Raw genomic sequence first — 18,409 nt, 5'->3', positions numbered from 1 at the left:
TTTGGAATGGGTTGAAGAAGAACACATTTTGGTGTAGCTTTTCTATTATCGATAGTAGTTCAAAGAATATATATAACTCATTCCAAAAATAGTCTTGTAAAAACTGATAAGCTTATCTTAAAAGAGTAAAAGAGCTTATTTAAATCAGTGGTCCTTTAAAGTTACCTGTTTTTTGTTGCTGTATTCTATAAACGAATTAAAGTGAAAGGCTAATTTGAATTTGGCCATATTCTCTGTGTGTTAGTGTATGGCTGTGATTAAGAAAACTTTGTTTTGGATAACCCTTTAGAACTTTGCTCAATATGTTCTTTACGTGCATGTCATACCCTAATTTGTGATGCTTATTCTGTAGCCATTAATAAAGTTACTTGTATATTTGTACTTGATTAACTGTATTTCATTTGTTTGGTTGCTCGTAACAAAATGAGCTTGGTTGAAATAATTACAAATGGTGTTTTTTCTTTGATTTCATGTCAGGATAACTTGCTTACAACTAGTAAGAAACTGCATGTTTTCACTGAAGGGAGTTATATACAGCTACAGTATGAGTCCAGACAAAAACTTAATTCCCGCGTAAATCATTTTGCTTCAGTCGCTTGTTTCGATGTTTTCAGCTCCTAACTTCAGAATGATATCTGCGCTGGTTTTCAGTCTGATGGAACAAAGCAGTATGTTTTGAATTTGGGGCCTGGTGTACTTCATGTTATTTTCTCCTGAAAAATTCTGGCAAGTCTGACGTTGCTACGTACATGTGTGCTGAGCATGAATATGACTAGTCATGTACTCTGTGCAGTTTGTTTTTCTAAATTTAATTATTCAGAAAAAAACACAAAAGTTGCCTTCCTCTTTTATTAATTAAGATTTGTAATATTAATCTCTTCACTACTGGTTGGGCTCACAGTGCTCAATGGTTCTCTTGTCACTGACTGATGGTGAAGACAATCTCTGTTGGTCTTAATATCCTAAATAAGTAGTAGTAGCTCACTCAGCCAACAGTGTAAAACAGCAGTTTGCATTCTGAGATTTATTCACGAAAGTGTTTTCATAAAACTGTGAAGTGGTTCACTGATATGCAAAAATATGTCTTTACTAGTGCAAGAATAAAACAGTACTGATGAGAATGGACAGCCCAGCCTTGTGCATATCGCCAAATATTGCTGATCCCCTCTGAGTGCTAGCAGTTTGACTGTTTTGTAGGCTTTGGATCAAACTGATACATTTAGGCTAATCAATTTATCAGTACATTGCAGAAGATGAAGTACGTTCTGTAGTTACCGGAAAAGAGAAAACAATCATATGACATATATTAAATTGACCCACAATATAACAGCTTGAATGCTTTGATGAGCATATGATTCAGCATGAACAAGAACAAAATGCCCATTAAACTATATTAACAAAGGTGTTATAATGTACAATATACATATAAACAGTTAAACAGAATATCCCCCCCCACCGATCTTCTGTAGTGCAAAGACATCCAATAATACCTACCAGCAGAGTAGAATTATCCTCAGAAGAAAAGAAACGGAACGATATTTAAGTTTTACATGCGCCCACTGTTTTACTGTCACTGGAATAGAGCAGAAAGTAGTGTGTAAACTATAATTTGCCACTCTGCACTTGAATCACTGATGGTAGCTTTGCTTCTCTGTTTACTTTGATGACTCCTGTAACTACATGGGCAGAATGAAGACAGGCAGACAAGCTCCTTCAGCTCACCCACCCTGGAACATTTCAGATCACAGAGCTCCGATCGGCCTACTCTCAAAGTGAATGTCTTAACCCATGGAGCCTCTCAACTCTCCAAAAAACAGCATCTGAACAGAACACATAGGTTACGTTGCTCAGTTCTGTACACAGAGGCAGCTTAAAGAAGTTCTGGACCCTTGTCAAAACTCTCCTGTGATTGCTTTCTCTTATTTTGTGACAGGTTTTCTTTAAACCTGGTTTACGGCAAATATTGACCTGGTGTGTTTTCAAAACTCTTAATAGCCTTCTTTTCTCTTTTATTCGGATAGTTTCAACTGTGAATTATTACAGTAGCCCGTGTGTCATGGGGACAGTGAACAACAGGATATACCCCAAGTCACAATCAGCAACAGGAGACGAATGCACACATCATGTTGCAGTGCACTCTTGTGGTTTCCTGTACTCGCCCAGGCTGTGTAAGGTGTCCCAAAATTTAGTGGCTCAGCAATCTTTATGTCCATGTGTTTGACAATTGAGTCATTGACTTTATCAAACGTGTGGTGATGGAACATTATACCTGATTTAAAGTGTTGCGATAGTGGTAATGGTGATGAAAAGGCTCTCCAGATTTCAGAAAATCAATAAAACCCTATGTTATGGCTTATCTGAATAAGATGGGCTTTAGTGTAGGGCTGAAAAACGTTTGAAGATCAGGCACTAAAACCTTCTGACTTTGCTAGTTGTGTAACCCTTGTTAATTGGGGTCTCCCTGCAACAAGACTAACCAGCTTAACCTGTAGAAACATGATTCTATATCCCTGGGGTGTTTTGGTTTTTCTGTTTGAATGTTCACTCCTCAGCCTAAGGTAATACTGTATATTTAATTGGTAGAACTATCATTTAAATCTGTGTCTTCAGCCATTGGATCTCCCAAACTTGTAGGACTGTGGCCCTGGGTTCCATCATTCAGGCACTTTTGTGCTGGACATCAGAACTTTTGAAAAGCTCAGAAGAAATTACACTACAGTACAGCAAATTCTGTCTCAATTCCATGTTCAGTCATAAGCCTGTTTGAATATCTTCGTGGAAATTAAGGAGAAAACACGAACAGAAGGAGAATTGTGCCCATGCTGCATCTGAACTTTGGCTCACACGAAAATGACACGTGGTCATTGATGGAGCCCTGGTCATAAATGATCGGAATCTGTCATCACCTGACAGTTACACAGACTCGATTGTCGAGGTACTGTTCAAAAGTTTTCTTAATCTGGCAAAGAAGATTTACCGTCTGAGAAGTTACTGTCTTTCCGATATCTTCACCTTTTATTTCTAAATACTCTTGTAATTCGGATATGGATGCCTTATGCATAATAATTAGTTGCGTGTCTGCAGAGTTTTTCTTTACTTCGAATTTCTTATTTCCCAACAACACATATCGTCTGTAGTGCATTACAATGTCTTTGTGTATCAGGAGATTGTAAATTGAAATCTAGCTTTCATCCAAACGCTATTCTTTTCCAGGAAAAATAACTAAAAATGTTCTGCTCTAGTGCGCAGTTCTGTTCCAGACATGGAAGTCTAATTGCTTGTCACCGAACCACTGAGGTGACTGGCGATAATTTAGAAACGATTCATTACTAGTTCATTTCCTACTAGTATTGGATGCCCGTTTCATATTGTAGTTTTGTGTTTCATTTGAGACAGGTGAAAATGTATTTCCAAATAGCTGTGTGCGCCACAAAAGCAGAGGACATACAAAGCTGAAACTCGTTATCACTTCACCAACTGTAATACTTTCACTACACAAGAACTGTATTTTGTACACGCCATCATACCCAATTGTATGGAAGTAATCTATGTTTAAGAATATGAGATTTAAATTGCTACACTTTAAGAATGATAGAAAAATGCACTGCTGTGAATTACCTAGCTGTAATAGGCTAACACATTTTCCAGAGTGACTTGCAATTATATTTGTCGTATAATTCCTCTACTATTTCATCGCAACAATGTCCTCCAGGGCGTACTCCATCATCATTGCCTCTTTAAAATCTAACCCTGGGACTCCACCGCTGGGTTTGCAGGAACGGAACTTCCCACGATAAGAGACAAAGATCAGTTTACTGGAAAGGCGTGAACCTGGGAACACACGAGGTATACTTTCGATTAGTTTTATTTCTTAGAACGAACTTTTTCTGCTCTCACGCCATCACCCCCCAGTCGGGTCTAGAACGGGGTTATGAAAATATGAATTTAATTAATATCGGTTAAGGATGGGCTGTGCAGTTCATTCCTTTATTTCTAGTAATTTACCAAGGGAGAGCCACACCTTCAGCGAGCGTACCTGGAGGTATTAACGCTGCCCGAAGGAACAGGACTAGGCGATTTCCAGAAAATAGTTAAGAAACAAAAGGCGAAGAAAATAAAACGTCTTAAGAAGTCGCTATCCACATTTTATGTGTGGTTTAAACCACCAAATGTGATGAAGCTGGAAATGTGAAACGTGTTCTCGGTATTTTTGGTGACGCGAAGGATTGGGGAATGAGTCAGAATTGTGAAAGTGCGCTGCGCTGTCTGCTGGTACTCCGGCGACTGAAGAGCTCCATGGGCCGCCTGTGAGTGTTAACTAAGGAGTAGTCGCGCATAACGTTTTTTTTTTTTTGCTCATAACCTCTGTGTGGGATATGATTTCCCCTTCGTCTGCCAGTTTTTCTGAAACGAGACGAACTCGAGTGCGCAAAGAACAGGACCCACAAGGTAGAGCGTAGTGAAAGCAGAGGTGAGTGGTCGCAGCGTGTAACATTTTGTCCAGTTTAGGGGCTCCACATCAGATTGGACACGAAGCACTTACTCGTGTAGAGAAATGACGATTTTGCTAATCATACTGTACGTTTTTGTCCATGTTTTGGAACTTGAGTATTGGCTTTGACATTTAAGAGTACGAGGACTGGGTAAAAGAAACCTCATTTTATATTTGTGTGTCAGATCGTTTTTTTTTTCTTCCTTTGGACTGTAAATGAATGCATGTCTCGATTCATTCACTGTAAACTGACAATACTTATTAGCAGTATTTTCTTTATTCATAGTCTTGTATGTTTCTGTGTCTGTGGCTCAGTGGGTATGACAAAAATAAAATACTTCTTTAAAATGTTTTATTAGTCCAAACAGTATTCGTTAAGATGGGGGGGGGGGGAGGAGATGTGGAAGTCCGGGTTATCTCAAATTGTCCTCGTTGTTGGGGTTTTTACATCAATGGACATGACACAGCATCACAGTTTTGCTTTCTAAATCTCTTTTCATAATAAACCGTTTTCATACTAAAAAATACCTTCAGGAGGGGAGTTGGTCTTACATAAAAAAGAATAACACTCTAACAAGACGCGAGTTTAGACATGTCACACAAAGAGGACTGTCTATACATAAAATGTCTGCGCAGTAGTTTTTTTAAATACAAATGAAGGTTTGTTTGCATTTTACAGGTTAAGACAAGCAGTCCGAATTTAGGAACTCTTACAGCAGTGCAAACCTGCAGTTTGTGAGTTTAAGTCAATTTGTCTCCATGAGCTCGACGCAGCCCAGGGTCTGGCGTTGTCTAACCTCTGATATAGCAGCTTTTGGGGAAAATAATAGTGACACAACAATTCCAGCCACTAATTCTCTATGAATTGGCTACATTACTCTGCTCTCCTCCCCACTGATAGCTGATGTGTGGTGAGCGTTCTGGCGCACTATGGCTGCCGTCGCATCATCCAGGTGGATGCTACACATTGGTGGTGGTGGAGGAGAGTGGAGTGTCCAGAAAAGCGCTATATAAGTGTAAGCAATTATAATTATTATTAATTAATTCTAATCCTATTTATGACATCTTAAAACTGTAAAAGTAGAAATGTGCAGAGGCAGAACTGGTTCAATTTTTTTCCATGAAGGAAATGATTTTAATGAAAAGACAGTGACGTGAGATAGAATCCATTTCTCCAAAAATTTCTAGTCAATGGCCTTCATTTTCAAATTTAAGTTTGTTTTAGCTTGTCATTTTAACTTCTAGATTCACAGACGCCATATAAATGAAGGACATAAGGGAGTACACCGTTATTCTGGGTTTGCGCCAATAAGGAGCAAATTCAGAACCCCTTTCAAACGTCATCCGCAGGTTTCCATGCCTACCTCCAAGACTTCTGTTAAAACCCAGGCAGAGAAGGAAGCTCACATTTTAAAACATGACATGACTCGTCACTGAAGCACAAAAGGCACTTTGCCTGTCAAGAATCGTCAGAAGTAGTTAATGAGAACATTTGATAGTGTGCCAGTATGATCTGAATGGTGAATATGAGTTATTCATTCTAAATGTGTGATATTATAAATATTAATTAGTATTAATTTCATTAAATAATTGTAGTTATAAATGCATATTTTGTGTTCCTATAGAAATATAGTTTGAGATGCTTTATTAAAAGGTGTACGTATTTACTAGGTAGAGTAGATTTTATTTTTAACTTCCTCCTTACTGACTTCACCCCAGACTTCTTTAATAAGCAGAGACAAACTAGGTTCACACCTCATGCTATTGTCTGATTTCCTTTTGCCTGCACAATGCATGAGCACTCTGGTGCTCTAACCACAAAGGCATCGCAGTGCAGCCTCTCTTCATGAGGGCGACTGCAGCAATCAGTCATGTTGCTTCTCTCGCTTTTATTTCTCCTAGGCTTGCAGCATCGAGAGGGTCTCGGGTTCAGTTTGCCTGGCAAAGGCAGGGAGCAGCAAATTGAAAACAGGGCAGACCACACCGGTGGAATGTGTGAGACTCCGACTAGGGAAGCGAGCATTGTGACCAGGTCGGCAGAGGTACAGTAGCCCTTCAAAAAGAGTGATTCTGAATTTTAAGCGAAGGCTTTATTCGATGGCTCATTTGTTTTCTTGCTAGTTTTCAAGATCAAAACAGTGGCAGCAAGTGGACTGAAACTGAAATTGTCGAGGTTCTGTGAGCCGTTGCATTGCCTTTGTGTTATTCTGCAGGCATGCTCAGAAACAAAAAAAACAGTATAGTGTAACTGACTTGTTTAAATCCCTTCCTTGCTGGGATTCCACTGCAAAAGATCCTTTCAAGGCCGGGTTTAATGCATCTGATTGTGGCTAAAAAGGTTTACCCTGCTTTACTTGATAGGATACTTGTGAAATATGCAGGTAGCTCCCATTATGAGGTGTCAACATTCTTTCAGGCCTGTTCATCAGATAAACCAATAGACACTATTTGCATATCATTTTCATTCATCGCAGGTTCTGCCAGCTGCAGGCTCTTGTATACGTTGTGCTGATAAGTAAAAGAAACATGCTGTTTAACATTGTTTTAATATAAGACTTTAACTTAAATTAAATATTACAAAGCTGCTCATAGCACATGAAAGTAGAAACTAATCAAACACCTGTGTAATGTGAATGATATACAGTATATTCCCCTCTATATATCACAAACAAGTCTGTTTTTATAATGATTAAAAGCAGATGCCTGTGTCAGGAAATATGGGATATCAAATCCTGTATGTAAATCTTCTGAACATTTGAGTACCACATGGTTTCTGATTATTGTATCTTAAACCTTCACAAAATGTTGTTAAGAAAGAGCAAACTTCAAATTCTGTCTAAAAACTCTTGAATCAAACTTGTGCCATGTTATACTGTTGTGAAAATTGTTACAGCGTTTATTTAACTGTTGATTTTGTTGTTACTTCTTTCAAAAACAGGCCATTCAGATTTGTACAGATCACTCTCTATATTCCTGTTAAAAAGATTTGATTACTTCACCCCTTTTCAAAATGCACTATTTGTCTGTTTTACTTCAGTTTGTATTATTTTTCAACTCATTCCATTGCAGTGAATGATAAAGACACTCCAAAGTGACATACTATATAAATGACACCTGTATGCATTACTTTTCTTAGGATGAGAATATTGTCAATTTTATACCGTTTTGCATCTACATTTTGAATGTCAGTCTCGATCATTGTTATATATTTTTTTCACGTCTGGGGACTCTTACCTCTGCTTTTCCAATCTACAGTGTCTTGTATTTATTTCCTTTTTTTCTTACAAATCTCACATCCGGTTGTGCTCTCGGTAGTTTTAGTTTCCACTCGCAGTGGTGAATGAAATGTCTCTAAATGTTTACATGACCACAGCTATTGCATCCTTATCGTGTTATGTGGTGTCAGTCTGTTCCTCTCACCCCCTCACATTCTTGACATTTCCATGCTGCTGCTGGTGGGCACACTGAGCCTTTAGAACAGAGCCTAAAAATGAGTTCCTGGAGGGCCTGGTATCGGTTTTTATGCATCCCATGTAGTCAATTTAACAACTAAAAGGCTTGTTTTCCTGATTGCACACAAACAAGATTTTTCTTAACATCTTTTCCGTTTGGCTGATATCATGATTACTTTTGAAATATACCAGTGACTGGATAATAATAATTAATTAATAATTGCTTACACTTATATAGTGCTTTTCTGGACACTCCACTCAAAGCGCTTTACAGGTAATGGGGACTCCCCTCCACCACCATCAATGTGCAGCCCCAGCTGGATAGAAGCACTGCAGTTATGATGTTAACTAAATACTTAGACCAACTAAGTAACTGAGAGCTTTAAATAACTAGAGCCACTAAATAACTAAGACCTCAGGTGAAACAACCACCAAAGGTTGCCTGCCCTCCAAAACTGAGTTTGAGGCCTCTGTTCTAAGTTGTGCTATAGTCTGTTTCACATATACTGCAGGGCTTTAGCCCCTGAGTATTCTGCCCCATTTTACATCAAGCCCATGTTTCTGTTCCCTATGTACAGTATGTGGGCTCCTTTCCAGTGGAAGACTGTTGCTTGGATGAGCAGACCAAACTGGTCCATGAGCAGCTGCAGTCTCTCAAGGTGGGCTTGACAGACTCTACAGGTGTTCAGTGCTGTCATCCACAGCCTTGAACTCTGAGTCATTCCAGCTGTAAAAAAGCAAGTGTTGTCACCACTTTGTTCCTTGTTAGCCTTTTGAGCACGCTGGACTTTTCATTTACTACAAATTTCAGTACTGGCTGGAGTTTGTGACCATATAATTCTAATATTTTAAAGATGGCTGCCAGAAACGCTACGAGTAAACTCTTCACTTTACACTGCTCCTTATCCAGTATTAATGAAATGATCTTGGTACGTTTTTTGAATATTTTATTCAGATTTACACTACAGAATTGTGAGGTAGGAACGAAATAACTTTTAAAATGGATTCATAGCAGAGTTTCAGATAAAATTTGATTCCTAGCTATATTGGGAAAAATAGATTATGATCATCTAAAATAGCTCGGGTCCTGCTCTAGGTATGGTATGTACCTGGGGTTTGTAAAGTATAAGGATAATTTTGAACAATTAAGGTAAACATATTAGGATTTTTAAGGACTAACTTTACTTTTTAAATTCTGAGGTATGTGCACATTTTAGACATTGTTCCTCATTGACACTCAATCATGTAAATGTACATGTAGAAAACTTAGAAAAGGACCATATATCCATTTCAGCTGCTTGAGTACCTGTGCTTCTTGTTGAGAATTTCAGCCCAGACTCACACGGTCTTTATACCATTTAAATTCTCGTTGTTTCATTTTGACTAACTTTCCCCTCCTCCCAGGACTGCAACAGACGGAGACCTGTCTCCCTGAAGTTCTCCCTCAGTGGATTGAAGATGTATGACGAGGACGAGAACGTAAGAAACAGTTTGTGTTTTGCCAGCCTTTACAACCTGTTGTTCATCAAAGGCAGAATATTTTGTGTCACCTGTAAAAGGAGTAAAAGGACTTAAGTTATCTTTCCGTCCACTTTCTAACTGCTTCATGTTGTGGGGGGGCCGTAGCCTATCCTACTACTCAATGGATGCAAGTCAGGATACACACTGGATGGGACACCGGTCCATCCCAGGGCACACAGAGACACAGACACACAATTAACTGACCAGTTTGTCCTTGAACTCTGGGAGGAAAGTGGAGCCCCCAAAGTGAAATCACGGCAAAAACAAACACGGGGAGAACATACAAACACCATGCGGATACCACCCCAGGTCCAGAGCTGAACCATCAGCCCTTGTGCTGCAAGGCAGCCATCATGCCTCTCCCTGATTTATTCTTTTCTGCCAAAATCGGGATGTGAACAGCGCTTCACAGACGGTGTCAACTGTGATACTAAATCATACACAGAAGTGAAGGTATTCTATTGTGAAGGTGGACACAGGCAAGAATGGGTTTAAACTGTAACTTTAGCTAGACATGCCAGGTGTCAGACCCTGTTTGTTAGATATTGGCACAATGTATTTATTGCTGGTCTAAAACTTTTTATGCCTTTGTCCCAGTCTCTATAAAGGCTGCCAGGGTTTAAAGACTAAGTGAAATGCCTTATACATTATAGCTGTGCCATGCCTGGGAATGTGCTCGCAGGGCTGTGACAGCTGCCTCTGGTCGCTCTGTTCTCAGGTCCTTCTGATGGCTCACGCCCTGCGGAGGGTGTCCTTCTCCACCTGCTCCCCTTCAGAAGCCCAGTTTGCCTTTGTCTCGCACAACCCTGGGTGTCCGGATAGCCAGCTGTACTGTCACCTTTTCAAGGGCAGGCATGCCAGGGCGGTAAGGGCAGCTACCAGGCAAGGTCTCAGCGTGCTTTTCCTGGGAAAGGTGCATGGCAGCACCTCCCAGGCTAATTCAGTAAGATAGTTGACACCACAGCTGTAACTTGTACTTTTCTCTCAAGACTGTAGTTCAGGACGCTATTTCATATTTGTTAATGCAAGACATGGAACATAATGTTATTTTGGAAAGGGAAAAGCTGTTCGGTATGTGAGTATTGAGTTGTGTTTGAAGACAGGTCTGAGTATGAAAAGGATCATGGGAGAAGTCAAGGAGGACTACTGGATTCTGTATTCGCCTGCATTATAATTGATGTTTGTTTGTTCCCCAATCTGTTTCTTTTTGCAGAAGCTGTTAACTGAGTCTTTACCTTTGTGCTGATATCAGAGAAGCTTCTTTGTGTTTATTCTGTCAGGAGAGCATCATGTTTTATTCCCCCGCTCTTGTTCAAAAGGAAGCACTGACCGCTCTCCCTACTGATGTGTGTCCAATCTCAGGCCCGGTTTCTGAACCTGTTGCTGTGCCGCTGCTTCCAGCTGGTTTATCTCCAGAAACACCCAGAAGAGGTGGAGGAGCTGTCTGTAAGCCCCATCCCGGACCGCCCCCCCATGCTGCTCAACCAGGGCATCTCCCTCAATGTCAGCGCCCTGGTTTCCTTCCGCAGGGCTCCCACCCAGGGGGGTCTGGTGCCCAGTGAAAAGGTGAGTCTTGGCTTTATTCTGTGATGGGAGTCAATGACAGACCTACTGTGTCTAAAGGAATCCCATGGTTTTCGTCTTCAACAGAAAAGATTCTGAGGAGATCTGCTACAAGTATTCCAAATCTTTAAAGACATAAACTCAGTCCAGCAAACGTCTTCAGAACAACACAAACCAGAGAGCACACAGTGACCTGTGCATTCAAAACAGACGTGAGAGGATCCTTTTTTACCCAAAAGTTTGTGGGAGCAGGGAACAGGCTGACCAGCCATGTTGTTGATGCTGATATCCTGGCTTCTTTCAAGAATGTCAGGATGAGACCTTGGGATCAATTAGCTACCAATCTGTTGTCTGAAACTCTTTTTATGTTCTACCTGTTTGTCTTCTTTTCATCTGCGTTTTATTTATTTATTTATTCTCTCTTTTTATTAATTTTCTTACTTTGAAGTAAGTAAAAAAAGTGCTTTGCAGAATAAAAACAGTTTTTCTTTTCCTTTGCCATCATCCTTGTGGATGTGCTATTCCTTCTCGCTGAGCTTCCTCTTATATAGGTTCTTAGTTGGTTCCTGGTATTGATGATAGTGATCTGAGTCCAACAAGCTCTGTGCCGTTTCATTTTTAATTTTTTAACCCTTTTATAAATCACAAATTTTGACTGGACAGGAAAGCAGATGCTTGATACTAACAGAGCAGAGAATAATAAGGATAGGAAAACTTACACAGGGGTGCATTTGTTACCCGACAGTGATAAGTGTTGTTTTTGGTCTCAGGAACCCACTCCAGATGAGGAGCAGCAGAGCAGCCCAGAAGAGAATCAGGTCTCCTCTCCCACGCTGGTGCGAAAGAAGGCCATCCGGAACAAAGTTCTGCGCTCTGGCGCCTATCGCTCCTTCACCTACAGCTCGCACACACCGCGGCCCAGCCAGGACCGCCGCCAAGTCCCGCAGGGTGAGCACTCCCCCACTGCCCTGCTCTGCCAAGGTCTGGTCCTGTGGTGAGGCATTTCCTTGCTCGTGGAGCGAGAGCTGCAGTTTCCATTTCCGCCCTTTAAATAACGGGGACACCGTACTGTAAACAGGCGCCGTCCTTTGGATGAGAGGTGAAAAACCAAGGTCCTGACACGCTGTGGTCATTAAAAATCCCAGGGCGTTTCTCAGGGTGTGAAAAGAGTGTTAGGTGTTCTCTGGAAAGTGGCATTTTTCATAAGAAATTAAAATTCATTTAAAATCTTCACTGAACTCTACTGTGATCACAATAAAGGGAGAAAGGCTTTCCTGTGTAGATACTGTATATTTAACTACTTGTCCAGCTTCTGTCAAGATACCGATCAGACCCAAAACACACACAATAGTGTGCCAGTATGATCACCACACACCAGCTCTCAGTGGGGAGGAGAACAGAGTGAAGAAACCAATTCATAGAAATTACTTTTTTCGTTTCAAGGCAGGGCTTGGAGGAGCTTGGACATTCAGGGAAGCAGTACTCCCACCCTTGCAGAGACAGAGGAAGCCTTAGCAGAGGCAGTATGGTCCTGGGCAGGACTTTCAAGGTCAGATAGAATACTTATGTTGTGCAACAAAAGACACCTATCACATACACATCAACTATGAACACGTTCACAAAGATAAACAGGAAAATCTTTTTTTTTTCACTTGCACAGACAAGTTTTGTTTGAGCCCCAACAAATGGGGCTCATGTCTGGGGAGGGGAGCACCCCCAGTGCACAATGTTGTACGACTGAGATGTTGTCACATCTGGCTGAGCCCACAAGAAGGTCCCAGGAGTTGATCACTGTAATGCCATGCAGTCAAATTGCCAAGAATCACTACAAGTCACGCAGTTCTGTAGCAACAACACACTCCTGAACCCACCATCCCAGTTGGCTCTCCCCATGGACCTTGGCAAATTGACATAACACATGGTCTCTAATACCTGTCGTTAAAAGACTGTATGTGACTGTAACATCTTGCCAGGTTAGCTTCTCTGGTGCTGAGCAGTGAACACAGCGCACCACTGTGTTTCCATCACCAAGAGTCTTCTGTGCTCTGTTCCAACTGGAGTAGCCAGTTAAACATCTGACATAATTATCTTAGTCACTTATTTTTTTACTAAATTCAAATCAAAATACTTTAGTCATCCCATCAAAGGGGCCATTTTAAGAGAGGTCTTTTGCAGCGAAGTCCTCTAAACATTCACTGATTAAAGGGACACTGACCCGTAAAACACTTTTGAGCCTGATTGGTAGTGTTACAATTATGTATTCAATTCAGTAAATATTCCCGACTATGTAAATGAGAGCTTGGGAAAGACAAAAGCCGAAGCAGAAAGCAGAAGACGGGGCTTTCCAGGCGTGTTGGTAGTCCACGTTCTACAGTTTTTCTCACTTCAGAATCAAATTGACAGGCGAGGACAAGTCATTTGTCATAGTGCTAAGACTGACGTGTTCAGAACAGCTTTGCTGCCATTTCACCATACTAGCAGTTATTTCTTTTTCAAGCATTTTTACAATTATGAAAAGACGGAAGTGATGCACGGCCCAGCCCAGCTTTCATGGCCCTTAGCAACTGAACTCCAGATCAGTCAATTCAGAATTACCCAGGAGCTGATGCGAGACTAAAAGATTTCAGTCTCAATCCGGTGCCTCAGTGATGCCTCTCAGAGCCTTGTGCGTGTGTGTTCCAGTAAAGGCAGCTCCTCTCTGCTCCTTGACGATGTACTGGGGGCTTTCCTGCTGCACCCTCAGTCTGGGTCCTCTGGCTGCAGCTTGCTCACCGTGCGGACCCACTCCGGCCTGGCTAATTACAACGTCAAGGTGAACGCCGAGGGCAAATATTTTCTGGAGGTAGGAGTTATGTGTGCTGTCTGTTTTCATCACTTCCCAACACAGCCTTGTCCCAGCGAGATGAAGAATTAAATTACAGGGGTCCGAAGATATTTAGTGTTCCTTTCCTTATGAATAGTATCAGGAAATGACTGGAAACTAAAACAAGCGTTTTATAACACGAATGCACGAATGCTCATGTATGAATAAAAACTATTATTTTTATTTATCATATAACAACCAATGTATTACACAGACTTCCCTGTACTTCTTTCCACAGTGATGACACTGATTAACCCCAAAATGTAACCAATTCTGAGATTACTATACCTCCCAATCAATGACTGTTTACTAATATCTTCAGTTTTAGCTGTTTTAATATATACGGACTGTTTCTTTTGTTCAACCCTCAGAACCACCTCAAGGACTTTGACACCATAGGAGCTTTAATTGAGCACTACACAGAGTTTCAAGGGGAACTGGGGTGTTCCCTGAGTTCTGCCCGAGTAAACCACTGCTATGAGTGGGAAGAAGGCCCAAGAGGCTTTAAACACTCAGCAAGGCCAAACGAGACAATCAGCATAAGCTTATCGTGAAAGAAACTGTCATAGCTTCTCGTCAGGAGCAGGGTGCACAAGGAAGGCCGACTGGAGAACTGTGAACCAGCTGGATTAGATGTGATCCCCTTTTCTGACGATCTATAAACTCTAAATGTGGTTTTCAGTCCTGTATTTATGAAGCAACTTCCTGGGTGCCTCCAGGCTTGCAGTAAAGTCAGTAAAGGAGACACCTTTCCACCAAATGGCTCTGAATTGCTCAGTTCATACAGCGTGTCAAAACCTGAACGGATTAATGGATGGAAAGGTAGGAAGAGCATGTCATCACTTCCACATTGTCTCCTACAATGCTATAAGGAAGGAGTGGACAATGATGTCATGAATGGGTGGGGCAAAAACGTGTAGAGACTATTACTGGAACCCTTAAGTATGCAATCCTACACTGCTGTTATTTTAAGTGATGGTGCTCATCATGATTAAATGAATCTTGGTATTTTTTAAATTGTTAACCAGTAAATAGTTAAACTAGCAAAAACCGGGATAGGTAACATGAATAAACATTATGTCAAAAAATGTTGATTGCATTGTTTACTTAATCCCCTTTAATCCCTCAGGATAGCTGTTTTAAAATATCAGTGTCTACAGTAAATGTTTAAGAAAATAATGCTTATTTATGTTAATCTGTTTACACTATCCTCTGCAGTCTGTGGGCTCCAACAATCCCACCTATAAAGATGGATTATGAGTGAGAAAATGGAAATGGGGGTTTGACCACCTTATTCCTCTTTGTTTCATCCATCCAAGTTTCTCCCCATGTGAGCAGTCAGGGTCTTTGCTCACTTAAAATGTAGTGTTCCGTGTTTCATTAAAATGATGATTAGTTTCCAAGAGACACTTTAAAACAGGTTTAAACCTTGTAATGGAGCACAGTAATGGAGATTAGTATATATGTACTATTTTTAGATTAGTATATATGTACTATTTTTTATGTATATTAATTTGTAAATATTTTTTGTACTTCTGAAATGTAAGAGACTCATGTGTTAATAATAACTTGTATATCTGTACCTATAATTTTACATTAAAACTTGAAAAACAGCCTAATCTGAAAAGAACTGTGATTTTTTGATAATTTTATTTCTAAATCTTTGGTCTAATTTCAATAGATTTTTAATTTCTTCTTGTCCTCACACTCACTTAGGCTTTATCTTATTTCTTCCATTTTGAATGTTGAATCAAACCTCCTGTAAGCCTGTATAACAGCTCATCTTCTGTGGGTATGATGAGCTGCAACTCCAGCTCTGAAACTGGTGTTTTTCCTACTATTACTACTACTAATAATAGTTTATTTGACTGATGCTAAGATTACTTGTTATAGTTATCAAATCTGAAGATAGTGAACAATTCTGGTTTGTCCTTTTCCACAGTTTAGAATACTCCTATATCATACAAAATACTGGAACCTTGTTGCACAAAAACCTTTCTTTTAAATAAATTCCTAAAGCTGTTGATTGCAATAAATTAAATGTGACACACTGCTGCGTGTGACACCTGTAACCTCAGGAAATGCACAAGGGAAAAGTAAGAGGAAATAAAAATTGCTTTACGCAGTGGACTTCTGGAACATAGGTGTGTATATCCGCACAGGGGAGAAGGAAGCAGCCCAGGTGAAAGGTGAACCTGTTAAGACGGTTTCAGCTTTCTACTTCAAAACAGCTTTCAAAGCCCAAGAACCGAGTTACTAACCTGTAGTAAGGACAACACATCATTCTGTAGTTTCTGCAGTGCTTTGGTAGATACTGTAAAAGCCTGTGCATCTTTCTGTAATATTTGTTCACGGTTATGTCCTTTCTGTTACTAATTTAATATCCATCAATCCGGAAACATGTGCACCTTTCGACTACTGCTGTACCTGACAGGAGGTGACAGAAATTTTAAACAATGCACGATGAACTGTGCCCTCGCTAGGACTGGATGCATTTAATTTCTAGAATCTTATTGAAGAAGTTCAGCTGAATACAAAATCTGACCTGAATATTTCAACAGTGTTTTGTGTACAAAACTGAAACTATCGGGAGATATGTGTGAATGTTAATATATGGTACTGATATTAACTTTGGTCTTCAAAATCTTTATTACCGTTTATTACCTACAGCACTGCTCACGCGTTTGCATTTTTTGCTAGGTACTGTGAACCCACAAGAGGGAGCTGTGCTTTCATATGAATTCTGCTTCATTTATGAGTCAGAATATATCATTCCGCTTCTTTTACTAACAAAGGCATTTTTAGTACTGTCCAGAATGAGCCCTAAAATTATTGAATGATACAGAGTTTTGTTCTTAAAGGAGCATGTGGCGTACAATTCATGCAATGCTGAATAAAGGCCTGTCTAAATAGCCGACCTGAATGAACCGGACAAACTTACGGTTTATATTGGCTGTGGCTGCATGGTATCACTCAAATGGACTGATTCAGTACAGTATTGTCTGGAAAAGAGAGAGAATAAAGTATATTCCCTGGGGTCTACTATCAGAATTACTAAAATTACTAAAGGTATTCCAAAAGTATTGGATACATCTCCAGTGTGCCCAAGCAACATTGAACAGCAGAGCATGTGTATGCGGTAAAAAAAAAAACTTCACACAATGCACAGGACGTGCAACTCTATTTTTATTGACGCTCCCTAAACTTTTTGGTGACGTGCACGCAGAAGTTTGTGGTTGCCAGGCAACCTGGAACGCCACGGGAAGAGGACCAGGGTTGTTGGTGTTGAGGTAGAGATAAAAGCAGCAATCGGTATTTGTTTATTCAGAGATAAAGACGTAAAACCACATGGTTTATATATATATGGGGAGATGAACGGCCACATCGTCTGTTAAGGATGAAAACGCAGTGAAGGTGGTGATGAACGGATGATAATCTTTCTGTCGGAACGTTGTCATGAAAGGACGATGATAGTCTTGCCGTCTGAACGTTGTCATTAAACAAGATGCATGTTGCAAAAAGCTGCTTATTACTTATGAAAAAGATGGTTTTCCTTTAGAATGCATGCATTAGCATCAGTAATGTCGGGCTACAGGAATATGAGCGAGGTTCGCACAGTACTCGTTTAAAATGGTGAACGTGAGCTATAGTTCGTGAATTAAATACTGTTATTAAAAAAGCAAAGCGAAATATATATATATCTTATCATGATAGGATTGCACTGACTGTATACCGAGTTGTACCGAGATTGCTATTTTACTATACGTATAGTCTAGTGTATAAAAAACTTTGTTTCTTGATATATATATAAAAAACGAACTGTTTATATATTTAGAATTACTGAGCTAATCGGTGCTATTTTTTTCTCTATTTTAATCCGATTCCTCGCGAAAATACACAGTGGGTGCACATCCTAGCGGCAGATTCATCAGAAAAAAAAATGTTCTTTTAAACGCGCGTCGGTCCAATATTTAGCCAGTTCGGGTAGCTCCGTTTTACGCAGCGCCTGGGGGCAGGATGGCTTCGGAGTCTGTGAAAGTCGTGGTCCGGTGTCGACCGACGAACGACCGGGAGAAGGCGTTGAACTGCAAGACGGTGGTGACCATGGACCCCAGCCTCTGTCAGTGCTTCATCCAGAAGCCGGGAGCCACCGACGAACCGCCCAAACAGTTCACCTTCGACGGCACCTACTTCAGCGATCAGACCACAGAGCAGCTGTACAATGAGATCGCCTATCCGCTGGTGGAGGTACAGTTAGCACTGGTGTCTTCTCTTGGCCACCGAGGGTATCCATGCGTTACGACAACATGAGGCTCATACAGTACGTTCCTTTAAGAGCAAGATGAAGATCGAGCTCTTCGACAGCTGATGCATAGTTTATTTTGTCTACTAACAAAAAAGAACAATAGCGAAGCTGCAAACAGCTTGCCAAAACAAATACCTACTACGTTAATTAAAGTTAAAGTATATCATTTACAATGGTTGTTGTAATCATGTACAGGCCTGTATCTACAATAT

At 40.4% G+C, this 18,409-nt stretch overlaps 2 protein-coding genes across 8 annotated transcripts in view; both read left to right on the top strand.

The window, feature by feature from the left end:
- The first annotated feature begins 3,734 nt into the window (after positions 1–3,734).
- sh2d5 (SH2 domain containing 5) lies at positions 3,735–15,505 on the top strand. Of its 3 annotated transcripts, XM_015337291.2 has the most exons (11): positions 3,735–3,846; positions 4,400–4,471; positions 6,395–6,534; positions 8,523–8,603; positions 9,349–9,423; positions 10,184–10,330; positions 10,828–11,031; positions 11,799–11,976; positions 12,472–12,577; positions 13,711–13,870; positions 14,263–15,505. In XM_015337291.2, exons 3-11 carry the CDS (start codon positions 6,484–6,486, stop codon positions 14,443–14,445), a joined length of 1,185 nt encoding a protein of 394 aa, XP_015192777.2. In that variant the 5' UTR covers positions 3,735–3,846; positions 4,400–4,471; positions 6,395–6,483; the 3' UTR covers positions 14,446–15,505. The 3 variants fall into 3 exon arrangements, with proteins under 3 accessions (XP_015192777.2, XP_006642085.2, XP_069039983.1); XM_006642022.3 differs by lacking the exon at positions 4,400–4,471; XM_069183882.1 differs by lacking the exons at positions 3,735–3,846; positions 4,400–4,471 and having other exon boundaries at positions 6,194–6,534.
- Positions 15,506–17,134: 1,629 nt separating this feature from the next.
- Positions 17,135–18,409, top strand: part of kif17 (kinesin family member 17) — a 38,426-nt gene continuing 37,151 nt past the window's right edge. The window contains exons 1-2 of one of the 5 annotated variants that reach the window (XM_015337287.2): positions 17,135–17,181; positions 17,793–18,139. In XM_015337287.2, the coding sequence (XP_015192773.2) occupies positions 17,909–18,139 (231 nt within the window). In that variant the 5' untranslated portion in view covers positions 17,135–17,181; positions 17,793–17,908. Of the gene's footprint in view, positions 18,140–18,409 lie in introns of all 5 variants that reach the window. The other 4 variants (XM_069183873.1, XM_015337288.2, XM_015337289.2 and 1 more) reach the window with 4 other exon arrangements.

Source organism: Lepisosteus oculatus, chromosome 25 (assembly GCF_040954835.1).
Source record: "Lepisosteus oculatus isolate fLepOcu1 chromosome 25, fLepOcu1.hap2, whole genome shotgun sequence".
NCBI classification, from domain to species: Eukaryota; Metazoa; Chordata; class Actinopteri; order Semionotiformes; family Lepisosteidae; genus Lepisosteus; species Lepisosteus oculatus.
Note: the sequence above shows the minus strand (reverse complement) of the source record. Positions and strands in the feature narration are given on the sequence as shown.

Excerpts from the sequence above, each read along its gene's own strand:
- sh2d5 (XM_069183882.1), top strand. The coding sequence starts at position 6,364 with ATGTTGCTTCTCTCGCTTTTATTTCTCCTAGGCTTGCAGCATCGAGAG. Across the intron at positions 9,424-10,183 it reads TGTATGACGAGGACGAGAAC|GTCCTTCTGATGGCTCACGC; the intron begins GTAAGAAACAGT and ends CTCTGTTCTCAG. Across the intron at positions 11,977-12,471 it reads CCGCCGCCAAGTCCCGCAGG|GCAGGGCTTGGAGGAGCTTG; the intron begins GTGAGCACTCCC and ends TTTCGTTTCAAG.